This window comes from Ranitomeya imitator, chromosome 7 (genome assembly GCF_032444005.1).
Source record: "Ranitomeya imitator isolate aRanImi1 chromosome 7, aRanImi1.pri, whole genome shotgun sequence".
Lineage (NCBI taxonomy): Eukaryota > Metazoa > Chordata > Amphibia > Anura > Dendrobatidae > Ranitomeya > Ranitomeya imitator.
The window spans coordinates 44,119,270-44,136,393 of NC_091288.1; the positions used below are offsets into that span (position 1 = coordinate 44,119,270).

General features: G+C 47.6%; 1 protein-coding gene across 5 annotated transcripts in view; it reads left to right on the forward strand.

Annotated features, from left to right (window-relative positions):
• Nucleotides 1-17,124, forward strand: part of RAPGEF4 (Rap guanine nucleotide exchange factor 4) — a 325,014-nt gene that overhangs the window by 226,992 nt on the left and 80,898 nt on the right. For all 5 annotated transcript variants that reach the window (XM_069733157.1, XM_069733158.1, XM_069733156.1 and 2 more), the window contains 2 exons: nucleotides 2,139-2,227; nucleotides 6,747-6,825. In XM_069733157.1, the coding sequence (XP_069589258.1) occupies nucleotides 2,139-2,227; nucleotides 6,747-6,825 (168 nt within the window). The remainder of the gene's footprint in view (nucleotides 1-2,138; nucleotides 2,228-6,746; nucleotides 6,826-17,124) is intronic.

Genomic DNA, 17,124 nt, shown 5'->3' on the forward strand with positions numbered 1-17,124 from the left:
CATACAGGGTTATAGATACCATAGAATTATTGAATAATCACACTATTATAGAGTAGTCTGACAATGGGCCTAATGGCGCTAGGTTAGTCTGATATTGGGCCTATTGGTGTCAGGATAGTCTGACATTGCGCCTATTGGTGCTAGGATAGTCTGATATTGGGCTTATTGGTGTCAGGATAGTCTGACATTGGGCCTATTGATGCTAGGATAGTCTGACAATGGGCCTATTGGCGCTAGGATGGTCTGACATAAAGGTACTGTCACACTAGACGATATCGCTAGCGATCCGTGACGTTGCAGCGTCCTCGCTAGCGATATCGTCCAGTGTGACAGGCAGCAGCGATCAGGCCCCTGCTGGGAGATCGCTGGTCAGGGAAGAAAGTCCAGAACTTTATTTCGTCGCTGGACTCCCCGTAGACATCGCTGAATCGGCGTGTGTGACACCGATTCAGCGATGTCTTTGCTGGTAACCAGGGTAAACATCGGGTAACTAAGCGCAGGGCCGCGCTTAGTAACCCGATGTTTACCCTGGTTACCATCCTAAAAGTAAAAAAACAAACACTACATACTTACCTACCGCTCTCTGTCCTCCAGCGCTGTGCTCTGCACTCCTCCTGCTCTGGCTGTGAGCGTCGGTCAGCCGGAAAGCAGAGCGGTGACGTCACCGCTCTGCTTTCTGGCTGCCCGGCGCTCACAGCCAGACCAGAGAAGCAGAGCGCCGAGGACAGACAGCGAAAGGTAAGTATGTAGCGTTTGTTTTTTTACTTTTTAGGATGGTAACCAGGGTAAACATCGGGTTACTAAGCGCGGCCCTGCGCTTAGTTACCCGATGTTTACCCTGGTTACCGGGGACCTCGGGATCGTTGGTCGCTGGAGAGCTGTCTGTGTGACAGCTCTCCAGCGACCAAACAGCGACGCTGCAGCGATCCGGATCGTTGTCGGTATCGCTGCAGCGTCGCTATGTGTGACGGTACCTTTAGGCCTATTGGTGCCAGGATAGTGTGACATTGGGCCTATTGGTGCCAGGATAGTCTGACAATGGGCCTAATGATGCTAGGATAGTCTTACAATGGGCCTATTGGCGCCAGGGTAGTCTGACAATGGGCTTATTGGTGCTAGGATAGTCTGACAATGGGCCTATTGGCACCAGGATAGTCTGACAATGGGCCTATTGGCGCTAGGATGGTCTGACTTTGGGCCTATTGGTGCTGGGATAGTCTGACATTGGGCCTATTGGCACCAGGATAGTCTGACATTGGGCCTATTGGCGCCAGGATAGTCTGACAATGGGCCCATTGGTGCTGGGATAGTCTGACATTGGGCCTATTGATGCTAGGATAGTCTGACAATGGGCCTATTGGCGCCAGAATAGTCTGACATGGGCCTATTGGTGCTGGGATAGTTTGACATTGGGCCTATTGGCACCAGGATAGTCTGACATTAGGCCTATTGATGCTAGGATAGTCTGACATTAGGCCTATTGATGCTAGGATAGTCTGACATTGGGCCTATTGATGCTAGGATAGTCTGACATTGGGCCTATTGGCGCCAGGATAGTCTGACATGGGCCTATTGGTGCTGGGATAGTCTGACATTGGGCCTGTTGGCACCAGGATAGTCTGACATTAGGCCTATTGATGCTAGGATAGTCTGACATTGGACCTATTGGCGCCAGGATAGTCTGACATGGGCCTATTGGTGCTGGGATAGTCTGACATTGGGCCTATTGGCACCAGGATAGTCTGACATTAGGCCTATTGATGCTAGGATAGTCTGACATTGGGCCTATTGGCGCCAGGATAGTCTGACAATGGGCCTATTGGTGCTGGGATAGTCTGACAATGGGCCTATTGGTGCTGGGATAGTCTGACAATGGGCCTATTGGTGCTGGGATAGTCTGACAATGGGCCTATTGGTGCTAGGATAGTCTGACATTGGGCCTATTGATGCTAGGATAGTCTGACAATGGGCCTATTGATGCCAGGATAGTCTGACATTGGGCCTATTGATGCCAGGATAATCTGACAATGGGCCTATTGGTGCTGGGATAGTCTGACATTGGGCCTAGATCTGTTCAGTGTTCCGTATTTCTATGTTCCCATTTTTTAAACATTTTAAGCATATTCTCTATATTCTAGGTACACTGTGATGTCTGGGAATCCAGAGAAAATTTTGGAACACTTCTTAGAAACGATGCGGCTGGAGCCCAGCATGAATGAATCAATAGGTAAAAATATGGACCGTTACATAAAGAGACTCGATTTTAGTGCTGCAGACAATAGCAGACAGCGGGAGCAGCAGTGGAGACTAAGTGCTAGACCCAAGGATTGTGAATAAAGATACATTTTATTTGCTTTAAAACAAACTTTTCCAAAACCGGAAAATCCCTTTAACATTGGCTTATTAATTAAATTGTACTTTTAAATATAACTTCATGCAACAAAAAAGTTTTCTCATGTGTTGTATTACATTGCAATCCTGCAGTAGCAAAATTGCATCTACTTAGTGTATTATGGTTTGCATGACAAGTAATTTTAGGCGCAAATTTCTTCTCTGTTGAAAGTATAACTAATAAATAAATATAGCACGCACCCTTCACATATTGCCATGTACAGGGCTTTATGCTAAATCAGCACTGATGTTTTACACTGAGGCTATGTTCACACACTTCCTTTTGTCCTGTTTTTTTTTTTCTGCAAAGTTTAAAGCTGCTTGCAAAAAGCAGATTTTGCTTACTTTTTGCTGCGTTTTTGTCAGAGTACTTTTGTCTCTTGTGCACGCTGATAAAGTTCAATACATAAAAAAAATCTGATTCAACTTCATCAGGTTTTGGCACCTGATACCTGCTTTCAATGGGTAAAAATGACATGCTGAATTCTGCAAAAACACAGCTCTTTGACAAAACAGTCATTAAACAAAAGAAAAAGCAAGCCATGTGCGTAAGATTTCTGAAATCTCATAGACTTGGCTAGTACTGACCCTAGTATTATACACTGCTCAAAAAAATAAAGGGAACACTTCAACAGAATATAACTCCAAGTAAATCAAACTTCTGTGAAATCAAACTGTCCACTTAGGAAGCAACACTGATTGACAATCAACTTCACATTCTGTTGTGCAAATGGAATAGACAACAGATGGAAATTATTGGCAATTATCAAGACACACTCAATGAAGGAGTGGTTGTGCAGGTGGGGACCACAGACCACATCTCAGTACCAATGCTTTCTGGCTGATGTTTTGGTCACTTTTGAATGATGATTGTGCTTTCACACTCGTGGTAGCATGAGACGGACTCTACAACCCACACAAGTGGCTTAGGTAGCGCAGCTCATCTAGGATGGCACATCAATGCGAGCTGTGGCAAGAAGGTTTGCTGTGTCTTTCAGCGTAGTGTCCAGAGGCTGGAAGCGCTACCAGGAGACAGGCCAGTACACCAGGAGACATGGAGGGGGCCCTAGGAGGACAACAACCCAGCAGCAGGACCGCTACCTCTGCCTTTGTGCAAGTAGGAACAGGAGGACCACTGCCAGAGCCCTGCAAAATGACCTCTGGTAGGCCACAAATGTGCATGTGTCTGCATAAACGGTTAGAAACCGACTCCATAAGGATGGTCTGAGTGCCCGACATTCACAGATGGGGGTTGTGCTCACAGCCAAACACCGTGCAGGATGCTTGGCATTTGCCACAGAACACCAGGATTGGCAAATTCGCCACTGGTGCCCTGTGCTCTTCACAGATGAAAGCAGGTTCACACTGAGCACATGTGACAGATGTGACAGAGTCTGGAGACGCCATGGAGAGTGATCTGCTGCCTGCAACATCCTTCAGCATGACCGGTTTGGCAGTGAGTCAGTAATGGTGTGGAGAGGTATTTTTTTGGAGGGCCGCACAGCCCTCCATGTGCTCGCCAGAGGTAGCCTGACTGCCATTAGGTACCGAGTTGAGATCCTCAGACCCCTTGTGAGACCATATGCTGGTGCGGTTGGCCCTGGGTTCCTTCTAATGCAGGACAATGCCAGACCTCATGTGGCTGGAGTGTGTCAGCAGTTACTGCAAGATGAAGGCATTGAAGTTATGGACTGGCCCGCCCATTCCCCAGTCCTGAGTCTGATTGAATACATCTGGGGCATCATGTCTTGCACCATCCGCCAATGTCACGTTGCACCACAGACTGTCCAGGAGTTGGCAGATGCTTTAGTCCAGGTCTGGGAGGAGATCCCACAGGAGACCATCCGCCGCCTCATCAGGAGCATGCTCAGGCGTTGAAGGGAGGTCATACAGGAACGTGGAGGCCACACACACTACTGAGCATCTTTTCCTTGTCTTGAGGCATTTCCACTGAAGTTGGATCAGCCTGTAACTTCATTTTGCACTTTTATTTTGAGCATTATTCCAACTCCAGACCTCCGTGGGATATTAGTTGTGATTTATGTTGATTATTTTTTAGGTTTTATTGTTCTCAACACATTCCACTATGTAATGAATAAAGATTTTACAACCGGAATATTTCATTCAGTGATATCTAGGATGTGGGATTTTAGTGTTCCCTTTTTTTTTTGAGCAGTGTACTTACCAGCCGCCGTCTTCAGCTCTTCCTAGCACCACACCGTTGTCTTGTGACCATAACTTCTGACAACGGTAAGTCAGAGGTATCGGTCATAAGCTCGGAATGTGAGTCTACGAGAGCCGCGTTCTGGCTGTTACATTGAATTGTGACTTCCGGATCACCCAGCAAACTTTGGAGCGATCCGGGCTACAGGAAACCAATCGAAGCAGCGCCACTAAAAGGTGAAGATGGCAGACGGTAAGTATAAGACTACTAGATGGTGGCCCGATTCTAACACATCGGGTATTGTAGAATATGCATGTATGTATATTGCCCAGCCACGTAGTATATTGCCCAGTCACGTAGTATATTGCCCAGCGACGTAGTATATTGCCCAGCCACGTAGTATATTGCCCAGCGACGTAGTATATTGGCCAGCGACGTAGTATATTGGCCAGCGACGTAGTATATTGCCCAGCGACGTAGTATATTGCCCAGTCACGTAGTATATTGCCCAGCCACGTAGTATATTGCCCAGTTACGTAGTATATTGCCCAGTCACGTAGTATATTGCCCAGCCACGTAGTATATTGCCCAGCCACGTAGTATATTGCCCAGTGACGTAGTATATTGCTCAGCCACATAGTATATAGCAGAACCACATAGTATATAGCAGAGCCACGTAGTAAGGTATATTGCCTAGTCACGTAGTATATTGCCCAGCCCACGTAGTATATTGCCCAGCCACATAGTATATAGCAGAGCCACGTAGTATATTGCCCACTCACGTAGTATATTGCCCAGCCACGTAGTATGTAGCAGAGCCACGTAGTATATAGCAGAGCCACGTAGTATATTGCCCAGCCACGTAGTATATTGCCCAGCCACGTAGTATATTGCCCAGTCACGTAGTATATTGCCCAGCCACGTAGTATATTGCCCAGCCACGTAGTATATTGCCCAGTGACGTAGTATATTGCTCAGCCACATAGTATATAGCAGAACCACATAGTATATAGCAGAGCCACATAGTAAGGTATATTGCCTAGTCACGTAGTATATTGCCCAGCCCACGTAGTATATTGCCCAGCCACGTAGTATATTGCCCAGCCACATAGTATATAGCAGAGCCACGTAGTATATTGCACAGCCCACGTAGTATATTGCCCAGCCACGTAGTATATTGCCCAGTCACGTACTATATTGCCCAGCTACAGAGTATATTGTCCAGCCACATAGTATATAGCAGAGCCACGTAGTATATTGGCCAGTCACGTAGTATATTGGCCAGTCACGTAGTATATTGCCCAGCCACGTAGTATATTGCCCAGCCACATATTATATAGCAGAGCCACGTAGTATATTGCCCAGCACAGAGCCACCTAGTATAGAGCCTTAAAAAACAAATAAACATATACTCACCTTCCGAAGGCCCGTTGAAGTTCTGCTATACTCAGCATCTGCCGCCTTTCCCGCTCCTCGCGACGCTCCCGGGACCGCTCCATTGCAAGCGGCAGCTTCCGGTCCCAGGGCTGGTGTGAGCAGGACTTATGATGACGTCGCGGTCACATGACCGTGACGTCACGGCAGGTCCTTGTCGCACACCAGCCCTGGGACCGGAAGCTGCCGCTTGCAATGGAGCGGTCCTGGGAGCGTCGCGAGGAGTGGAAAAGGTGGCGGATGGTGAGTATAGCTGTTTTTTGGTTTTTTTTAAATTATTTTTAACATGACATATTTTTACTATTGATGCTGCATAGGCAGCATCAATAGTAAATAGTTGGGGACACACAGGGTTAATAGCAGCGGTAACGGAGTGCGTTACACCGCGGGCCGTTACCGCTGCCATTAACCCTGTGTGAGCGGTGAGTGGAGGGCATTACGGAGCGGGCGCCGGGCAGTGAGTGCAGGGGAATAGGGGAGGGACTAATCGGACTGTGCCCGTCGCTGATTGGTCGCGGCGCCATGACAGGCAGCTGCCGAGACCAATCAGCGAATGAATAACCGTGACAGAAGGACAGACAGATAGACGGAAGTGACCCCTAGACAATTATGTATATAGAAGGGCAGGAAAATTAGTTGCACCACTCCAGCACTGCAATAAAAATAATCACTGGAGTAGCACTTTACAAGTAAAACACTGATCGTCGATGTGTCACTGCTTATAATTTCTTTGTGTCTTGTTCACAATTTGTTTTAGATTCCGCCATAGATGACTTCATAATGATGCATTGCGTGTTCATGCCCAATTGTCAGCTCTGCCCGGCCTTGATGTCTCAATATCCTTTTCGCAAAACATAGACGTATTAGTTGAACATGGAAATTATGTCTATTTTTTAATTTTAGTCAATACTTAGTATTTCAGTGTTTTTTTAAATGAAATGTTTCATATAAAGCATTACAGAATAAGAAATAACCCATTGAGATCCTGCACCGGATTCCATAGGCGAGAGTGACAATGGTGGTGGTGGAACAAGGTTTTATTCTAAAGATGGTTGAGCATCCAGCAGTCGCCTTTGATGATAAAATGTTTGTATATGAGTTTAGAAAGAGATTTACATTTTTCCAGAAGCAGCACCCCCTGTTCTGTATGGGTGGTAACTGCTGAGCTGCAGCACCACTGATGCTTTTTCCAATCTCACGTAACCCTGTTCATTTCTATCATTACTGTTTCTGGCTCAGGATATTTATGCATTCTGCCTACCTTATTTGGATCATTTTAATGTTTTTTTATCCACTTACATAGATGGCAGCTGAATCTGTGAATTATTTCTTAATAATTAAAACTTCAACATCCCTGTTTCTCTATATACAAAGCATAGAGTTTAGTAGTCATTGTACTTCAGACAACTTGATCTTGATTTTATAGATAACGTACAAAATAGGAAAATTGAATATTGCAATATTTACAAATTGTGTTGTCTTATGCACCAAAAATTAAGTACCAGCCGCTAGGTGTCTCAGTCTTGTCTAACTTGCTATCCACTGCCTGTTGTCAAGTCTAATCCACCTTTGTCAACATTGACTCCACAACGGATTACAGGAATTCAGTGCTGAACTTTTCTCTCTACTCCTGCTCTCTTTCAGGCAGACAAGCCATTGGATGATGGCAAGAACAACGCAACCTGAGAAGTAAGGGAAAGGAAAGTACAGCACCTATAGTGCTGGTAGAATGTTTATTTAAGTGGCTGTTTTCTGAAAAAGAATGGATGACAAGTTACAGGAAAGGAGACTGTTCCTGGACATATTAGACTTGCATTTGCAGGAAAAAAACAGTTTTATCTTCATGCTGTTGTAAGCAAGTGTTTCCTAGTGATAGCTGTAAGCAGCTAAAATTCTGCAATTTCATTCTATGGCTGCAAGGGAAACCTAATTAGATTAAAAAAAACAACAAAACAATATATAGGTACACATAAAAATGACAAAAGAAATCCTCTGTGATCCCCTGCTGTAATGTCAGTATTGTCTTTTGCTTCCTCCCCTGCCCAGGAGATGTGGTATGCTCCGTTCACGGTTAGACACAGACAATTTTTAAAATGAACTTTCGCTCGTGGGAAAACCCCTTTAATGTGACCGGCTTCTTCTGCCTGTAGATACGTCGCACATCTGCCGCCGGGATCAAGCGCAGTAAATCAGACTGCCGCCATCTTTGTGCAGACAGATAGCGGCGGTCACATTAAAACTGCGCATGCGCTCAACCTGTACAAAGACGGCGGCGGACAGTGAATCATTTGGCTGATCCCGATGGCGGCGTGTTCGCAACAATGTTCCGCTGGTAGTACCGCACAAGAGACTGAATTTAGCGTATACAGTGTGTGTGTTGCATACGGCGTATACAGTGTGTGTGTGGTGCGACGGTGTTCTGCTGGTGGTACCGCACAAGAAGCTGCGTACAGCGTATACAGTGTGTGTGTGTTGCGTACGGCGTATACAGTGTGTGTGTGGTGCGACGGTGTTCCGCTGGTGGTACCGCACAAGAAGCTGCGTACAGCGTATACAGTGTGTGTTGCGTACGGCGTATACAGTATGTGTGTATGGTGCGACAGTGTTCCGCTGGTGGTACTGCGCAATAGGTTGGTACCACCAGCAGTTTCCATATTGAGACACCCATCACTTGGGTGTCCCAATATGGAGGTCGGTGAACTTCCACCGCTTTGAATTCTGGGATCCATACACATCTGGATGAAACAGAATGTGAAGACATTACAAGGTAAGTATATATTAAGATATATACATAATCTTTGAGAAGTAAGGGGAAGGACAAAAGAGCACCTATAGTGCTGGCAGAATGTATAATATATAGACATAATGCTGCAGGTTGTCAGTGGAAAGCCAAAACAAATGAATTGTAGTGAGGAACCTGTTGACAGCCACACATTGAAAGCTGAGACCTGCCAAATCTTAGATTCCATAACTTTTCAAACCTATCGACAAGCAAAATCATTGTTTGATCTTGTCTTTTAGAAAAAGACAACATCAAATTATATGTGGACACTTAGAAAGATTAGCCCTTCACATATTTGTTATTTTCTTTCCTTGTTTTGGGTGTTTCTGATGAAGCGTCCAACAATATATCATTGTCAGATCTCGTCTGGTTCCTTGAATTTCATTTATCAAATACAAATCGCGCATTCCGGCGTTCTTCAGAGCTGACAATATAATTGCGGTGTGTGGAAATTACTATTTTTGCATCTGGTATTTTGTAGGAAATTATTTATGGATATAATTGTTACTTTTCAGTTGTAGGTTATGACTGCGTTACAGATTGCCTTATACGACTCCATAGAGGTCAGTAGAAATAGAACTTCAGCGTGAAATCGAAAAGTGAAATGAGAAGTACAAACTTAGGAGAATAATCATAAGTCGGGCAGAAAATGTAATTTTTTTTTTCATGTCACTAGCTATATAAAAAAAATGTGAAATTCTCATAACGGCCACTAAGCCTAATATTAGACGCCTGCTTCCTTTTGGGAACATGGACATTAGCAGCAACAGACTGACTCGGGCCCTACTGAATTGTATTGTAGGCTCCAATCTGGGCAAAGATCATTGCGAAGGGAGGAGGTGAGCTGTGACATCACCTGTTGTGCGTGGTGGGTCCTGTGTTATCTACTGTATGTAGAGGTGCTATCAGTCATTGTACAGGAGGAGGAAGTGAGCTGTGATATCACCTACTGTGAATGGTGGACCTTGTGTTATCTACTGTATGTAGAGGTGTTATCAGTCATTGGACAGGAGGAGGAAGTGAGCTGTGATATCACCTACTGTGAATGGTGGACCTTGTGTTATCTACTGTATGTAGAGGTGTTATCAGTCATTGTACAGGAGGAGGTGAGCTGTGACATCACCTATTGTGAATGGTGGATCCTGTGTTACCTACTGCAGTGATTTTCAACCTTTTTTGAGCCGCGGCACACTTTTTATACTTAAAAAATCCCGAGGCACACCACCAACCAAAATGGCACAAAATGGTGCGTCCAGGTTTGAGATGAAAGTCTGCAGTCATTCTATGTGACTGCAGGCTTCTGAATTCTCACAGCGCAAGCACTGCACACTTTCAGGATTCTCCCTTGCCGGTGGCCAGAGTGGACGGTCATGACAGCACAAGTATGTGATTTGGATACTTCTGGCCACATTCTAACTAGACGTGTCCGGCCTCAGTCAATTCATTTTCATTGAATGAGGCCACACATGTCTAGTCAGCACATGACCGCATGTATGTAAATCACCAACATCAGAGAATTATGATAGCAGTGTGCACTGTGAGAATTCAGAAGTCTGCAGTCACATAGTATAACTGCAGACTCATCACAACCTTGGACATCCCCTTTAATGTTCCTAACAAATAAAAATGAAAATTAGTATCACAAAAAAAACACATTTACATCTAGGTACCTGATAGATGACGTTGTTTGTGGAGTCGCCTCTTTCTGTTCATCTTCACCTTGTCCAGATGCCATGATGACTCTTCTCATCCACCGGCAGAGCTCGTTTCTGCAGACTTCCATCTTCTCCTGTCTTCTGCAGCACATCCCGACACAACACCCTTAAAGATAGCAGTGTTATTATAATGCTCCGGAATAACAATATCTGCCCTAGGCTGAGCCCCTGAGTAAATAATTGCCCCTCACTTTATTCCCAGCACATAATATGACCCTCACTGTCCCTCTTATGGTACATGCCATCCACACTACCCTCTCTCTCTTTTCCATACTTCACACTGCCTTCTCATACGGTGTCCCTCATAGAGAGCCCAGTCTCTCTACTGTGCCCCTTCATTACACTCCTCCTACTTGGCATACTGTCTCCTCCTGGCTGTTACCCTCACACTACTCAGTATCTATTATGTGTCCACTCACACTTTCATCCCCCCATACTGTCTGCACACATTTCTAATAGCCTCCTCATGTACATCCCCCCCCTGCTAACATACCTTTTTGCTCTCTCCATATTTCCTCCTCACACATTCCCCCGACTCCCAATACTGTCCTCACACATCCCATCACCGTTGCTCCCAATACTGTGTCAGCACACATTTTTCCCCTCGCTACTGTGTCCACCCCCATCTCCCCACTCACCCCCACAGAATATATCCACTGCCCTTCCGATAGAATAAATCCATCCCCTTCCACAGAATAAATGCACCCTGCCCCACACATGCTAAATAAATTCCAGCCCCCCCCACGTACACACTGAATAAATCCCCCCCACACACTGAATAAATCCCCCCCACACACTGAATAAATCCCCCCACACACTGAATAAATCCCCCCCACACACTGAATAAATCCCCCCACACACTGAATAAATCCCCCCACACACTGAATAAATCCCCCCCCACACACTGAATAAATCCCCCCACACACTGAATAAATCCCCCCACACACTGAATAAATCCCAACCACACACTGAATAAATTCCCCCACACACTGAATAAATCCCCCCCACACACTGAATAAATCCCCCCACACACTGAATATATCCCCCCACACACTGAATAAATCCCCCCCACACACTGAATAAATCCCCCCACACACTGAATAAATCCCAACCACACACTGAATAAATCCCCCCCACACACTGAATAAATCCCAACCACACACTGAATAAATCCCCCCCCACACACTGAATAAATCCCCCCACACACTGAATAAATCCCCCCACACACTGAATAAATCCCCCCCACACACTGAATAAATCCCCCCACACACTGAATAAATCCCCCCCACACACTGAATAAATCCCAACCACACACTGAATAAATCCCCCCCACACACTGAATAAATCCCAACCACACACTGAATAAATCCCCCCCACACACTGAATAAATCCCCCCCACACACTGAATAAATCCCCCCCACACACTGAATAAATCCCCCCACACACTGAATAAATCCCAACCACACACTGAATAAATCCCCCCCACACACTGAATAAATCCCCCCCACACACTGAATAAATCCCCCCCACACACTGAATAAATCCCCCCACACACTGAATAAATCCCCCCCACACACTGAATAAATCCCCCCCACACACTGAATAAATCCCCCCACACACTGAATAAATCCCCCCCACGCACTGAATAAATCCCAACCACGCACTGAATAAATCCCCCAACACTTAATAAATCGCCCCACACACTTAATAAATCCCCCCACACACTTAAAAAATCCCCCCACACACTTAATAAATCCCCCCACACACTTAATAAATCCCCCCACACACACTGAATAAATCCCCCCCACACACTGAATAAATCCCCCCACACACTGAATAAATCCCCCCCACACACTGAATAAATCCCCCCCACACACTGAATAAATCCCCCAACACTTAATAAATCGCCCCACACACTTAATAAATCCCCCCACACACTTAAAAAATCCCCCCACACACTTAATAAATCCCCCCACACACTTAATAAATCCCCCCACACACACTGAATAAATCCCAACCACACACTGAATAAATCCCCCCCACACACTGAATAAATCCCAACCACACACTGAATAAATCCCCCCCACACACTGAATAAATCCCCCCACACACTGAATAAATCCCCCCCACACACTGAATAAATCCCCCCACACACTGAATAAATCCCCCCCACACACTGAATAAATCCCAACCACACACTGAATAAATCCCCCAACACTTAATAAATCGCCCCACACACTTAATAAATCCCCCCACACACTTAAAAAATCCCCCCACACACTTAATAAATCCCCCCACACACTTAATAAATCCCCCCACACACACTGAATAAATCCCCCCCACACACTGAATAAATCCCCCCACACACTGAATAAATCCCCCCCACACACTGAATAAATCCCCCCCACACACTGAATAAATCCCCCAACACACTTAAAAAATCCCCCCACACACACTGAATAAATCCCAACCACACACTGAATAAATCCCCCCCACACACTGAATAAATCCCAACCACACACTGAATAAATCCCCCCCACACACTGAATAAATCCCAACCACACACTGAATAAATCCCCCCCACACACTGAATAAATCCCCCCACACTTAATAAATCCCCCCACACACTTAATAAATCCCCCCACACACTTAAAAAATCCCCCCACACACTTAATAAATCCCCCCACACACTTAATAAATCCCCCCACACACTTAAAAAATCCCCCCACACACTTAATAAATCCCCCCACACATTTAATAAATCCCCCCACACACACTGAATAAATCCCCCCACACACTGAATAAATCCCCCCCACACACTGAATAAATCCCAACCACACACTGAATAAATCCCCCCCACACACTGAATAAATCCCAACCACACACTGAATAAATCCCCCCCACACACTGAATAAATCCCCCTCACACACTGAATAAATCCCCCCACACTTAATAAATCCCCCCACACACTTAAAAAATCCCCCCACACACTTAATAAATCCCCCCACATACTCCCCATAAACCCACCCCACGCTAAATCTTCGGTGTCTTCAGCTCCACAGCACAGGAGCACTTACCACCAAGTCTCTTCTGTCTCCTGCGCGCCGGATAGTGACGTCAGCAGCGTGATCACATGACTTGATCACGCTGCTGGCGTCGCTCTGACCCAGCGGTCAGAGCCTCAATCATGGGCGGACATACCGCCGGTTCAACCGGTGCAGCTGCACCGGGGCCCGGAGGCTCTGGGGGGCCCCTGCAGGGCGGCCAGGGACGCTGCTACCATTAGGCGATTTGACTATCAGGCGGCAGAAGAGAGGGCGGCAGACTCTATAGTAAGTGAATTTGCGCTGCTAGTTTTTTTTTTTTCTAAAACTCCGGGGTCAAGTGCCCGCCCCCCCTCCTCCCTATCCTCCCTCATTCCCGCCCCCCTCCCTGAAAACGTAATACTCACCTTCCTCCAGCGGTGGCTGCAACTGCGTCCCAGCGCCTGCAGCGCGTCCTGTCTTCAGCGGTCACATGGTACCGCTAATTTAAGGTCATGAATATGCGCATATTCATTACCTTAATTAGCGCTATCACGTGACCGCTGAAGACAGGAAGGAAGACGCTGCAGAAGAGATGCCAGGAAGGAAGTTCTGTTCTGTGCTGCGCGGTGAGAGGTAAGTATGACAGGGAAAAAGGATGGGGAGCCATGCACGCAGGGAAAAAGGATGTGGAGCCATGCACGCAGGGAAAAAGGATGTGGAGCCATGCACGCAGGGAAAAAGGATGTGGAGCCATGCACGCAGGGAAAAAGGATGTGGAGCCATGCACGCAGGGAAAAAGGATGGGGAGCCATGCACGCAGGGAAAAAGGATGTGGAGCCATGCACGCAGGGAAAAAGGATGTGGAGCCATGCACGCAGGGAAAAAGGATGTGGAGCCATGCACGCAGGGAAAAAGGATGGGGAGCCATGCACACAGGGAAAAAGGATGTGGAGCCATGCACGCAGGGAAAAAGGATGTGGAGCCATGCACGCAGGGAAAAAGGATGTGGAGCCATGCACGCAGGGAAAAAGGATGTGGAGCCATGCACGCAGGGAAAAAGGATGTGGAGCCATGCACGCAGGGAAAAAGGATGTGGAGCCATGCACGCAGGGAAAAAGGATGGGGAGCCATGCACGCAGGGAAAAAGGATGTGGAGCCATGCACGCAGGGAAAAAGGATGGGGAGCCATGCACGCAGGGAAAAAGGATGGGGAGCCATGCACGCAGGGAAAAAGGATGTGGAGCCATGCACGCAGGGAAAAAGGATGTGGAGCTATGCACGCAGGGAAAAAGGATGTGGAGCCATGCACGCAGGGAAAAAGGATGTGGAGCCATGCACGCAGGGAAAAAGGATGGGGAGCCATGCACGCAGGGAAAAAGGATGGGGAGCCATGCACGCAGGGAAAAAGGATGGGGAGCCATGCACGCAGGGAAAAAGGATGGGGAGCCATGCACGCAGGGAAAAAGGATGGGGAGCCATGCACGCAGAGAAAAAGGATGGGGAGCCATGCACGCAGGGAAAAAGGATGTGGAGCCATGCACGCAGGGAAAAAGGATGTGGAGCCATGCACGCAGGGAAAAAGGATGTGGAGCCATGCACGCAGGGAAAAAGGATGTGGAGCCATGCACACAGGGGAGAAGAATGGGGGAGCCATGCACGCAGGGTGGGAGGATAGGGGAGGCATGCACGCAGGGGAGAAGGATGGGGGAGCCGTGAACGCAGGGGAGAAGAATGGGGGAGCCGTGAACGCAGGGGAGAAGGATGGGGGAGCCGTGAACGCAGGGGAGAAGGATGGGGGAGCCGTGAACGCAGGGGAGAAGGATGGGGGAGCCCAGCACGCAGGGGAGAAGGATGGGGGAGCCGTGAATGCAGGGGAGAAGGATGGGGGAGCCCAGCACGCAGGGGAGAAGGATGGGGGAGCCGTGAACGCAGGGGAGAAGGATGGGGGAGCCCAGCACGCAGGGGAGAAGGATGGGGGAGCCGTGAACGCAGGGGAGAAGGATGGGGGAGCCGTGAACGCAGGGGAGAAGGATGGCGGAGCCGTGAACGCAGGGGAGAAGGAATTACGGGAGCCGTGAACGCAGGGGAGAAGGATGGGGGAGCCATGCACACAGGGTGGAAGGATGGAGTATAAATATGGAGTATAAATACTAGGCCCTATAGGGGGGACACAGTGTGAGTGGACAGTGTGAAGAGGGGGCCGGTATAGAAAGGAGAGGTCAGTGTGAAGAGCATGTACCATAAGAGGGACAGTGTGGGGGTCATATTTTGTGCAGACAATATAGTGAGGGGCAATTTTTTATTCCGGAGCATTATAATGACACTTGTATCTTTAAGGGCATCTTGTGGAGACTTTCTGCAAAAGAACGGAGAAGATGGAAGTCTGCAGAGACGGCTGTGGATGACAAAACTCATCATGGGGTCTGGACAAGATGAAGAAAAGAAGAACAGCTCCAGAGACGACGTTATCTATAAGGTACCTGGATGTAAATGTTATTTGTGATACTAACTAATTCTCATGTTTTTATTTATGTTAGGAGCCATTTTTCCGTTCGCCTCAGGCAGCAGAGAGGCTAGGTTCACCCCTGAGGGCGGCTAATATAGAGGGCAATCTGGCCAGTCTATCCGGCTCCGAGGCTCCGGGGGCCCCCTGGCCAGATTGCCCTCATGTGCGGCAGGCATGGAGCAATCCCTGCAGCTCCGCTGCCTGCAAGAGAAAATGGCAACGGATCTGCAGGGAATGGATGCTTCCTGCTTCCTTTCTCACACAGACAGCAGCGGCTCAGCTGAATGACATCATCATTCCGCGCTGCGGCTGTGCGAGACAGGAAGCTGCCGCACACTGGCTTCTGCACACTCATGCCTGGAAGGAAGCTGCAGCTGTGCAGGACCTCAATCACCCCCTGAACAGGAGGTAAAGAACGGTCTGAATGTGACGGATTGTTTGCAGAGTAAAGAGGGGAGACAGGGGCAGCAGTCAGAGACTAGAAGCAGTGATTTACTGACTGTGACCCCCGGAGCTTTGTGTTCTCTGGTCAGTGCAGGATTTTCATCCACACACAGCAGGGACCAGAGAGTTCAGAGCTCAGGAACACAGTCACTAAATCACTGGGTCTATTCTCTGACGGGACTCCAGTCATCACTGCAGTATCAGATCCAGGCTGGGACCGACCCCTGAGCCCATCCCCCAGTGAAGACTTTTTCACATATACTGTATCTGTTGCAGTAAACACACATATAAGGGTATGTTTCCACTGTCAGTAAACTCTGCGGATTGGACGCTGTGTACATCCGCAGCATCCAGTCCGCAGCTCCTGATGTTACAGCATAGTGCATGAGATTTCAAGGAATCCAATGTCCACTATGTATGCAGCGGCACCCGCAGCTTCCCTGCAGAGACGGACATGCGGCACATCTTTCTAGACCGTAGCATGTCTATTTATCTTGCGGAGACGCTCAGTCTCCACAAGATAAATATCACAGTCCAATGTGTAGGATGCGGTGATTCCGCATGTGTTCAATGAACACATGCGGAAGCATCACTCGTACAAAAGCCGGCAGCGCTTTGGACCGAGCGGACATGTGCTGCATCCAAAGCGCTGCCGATTCCTG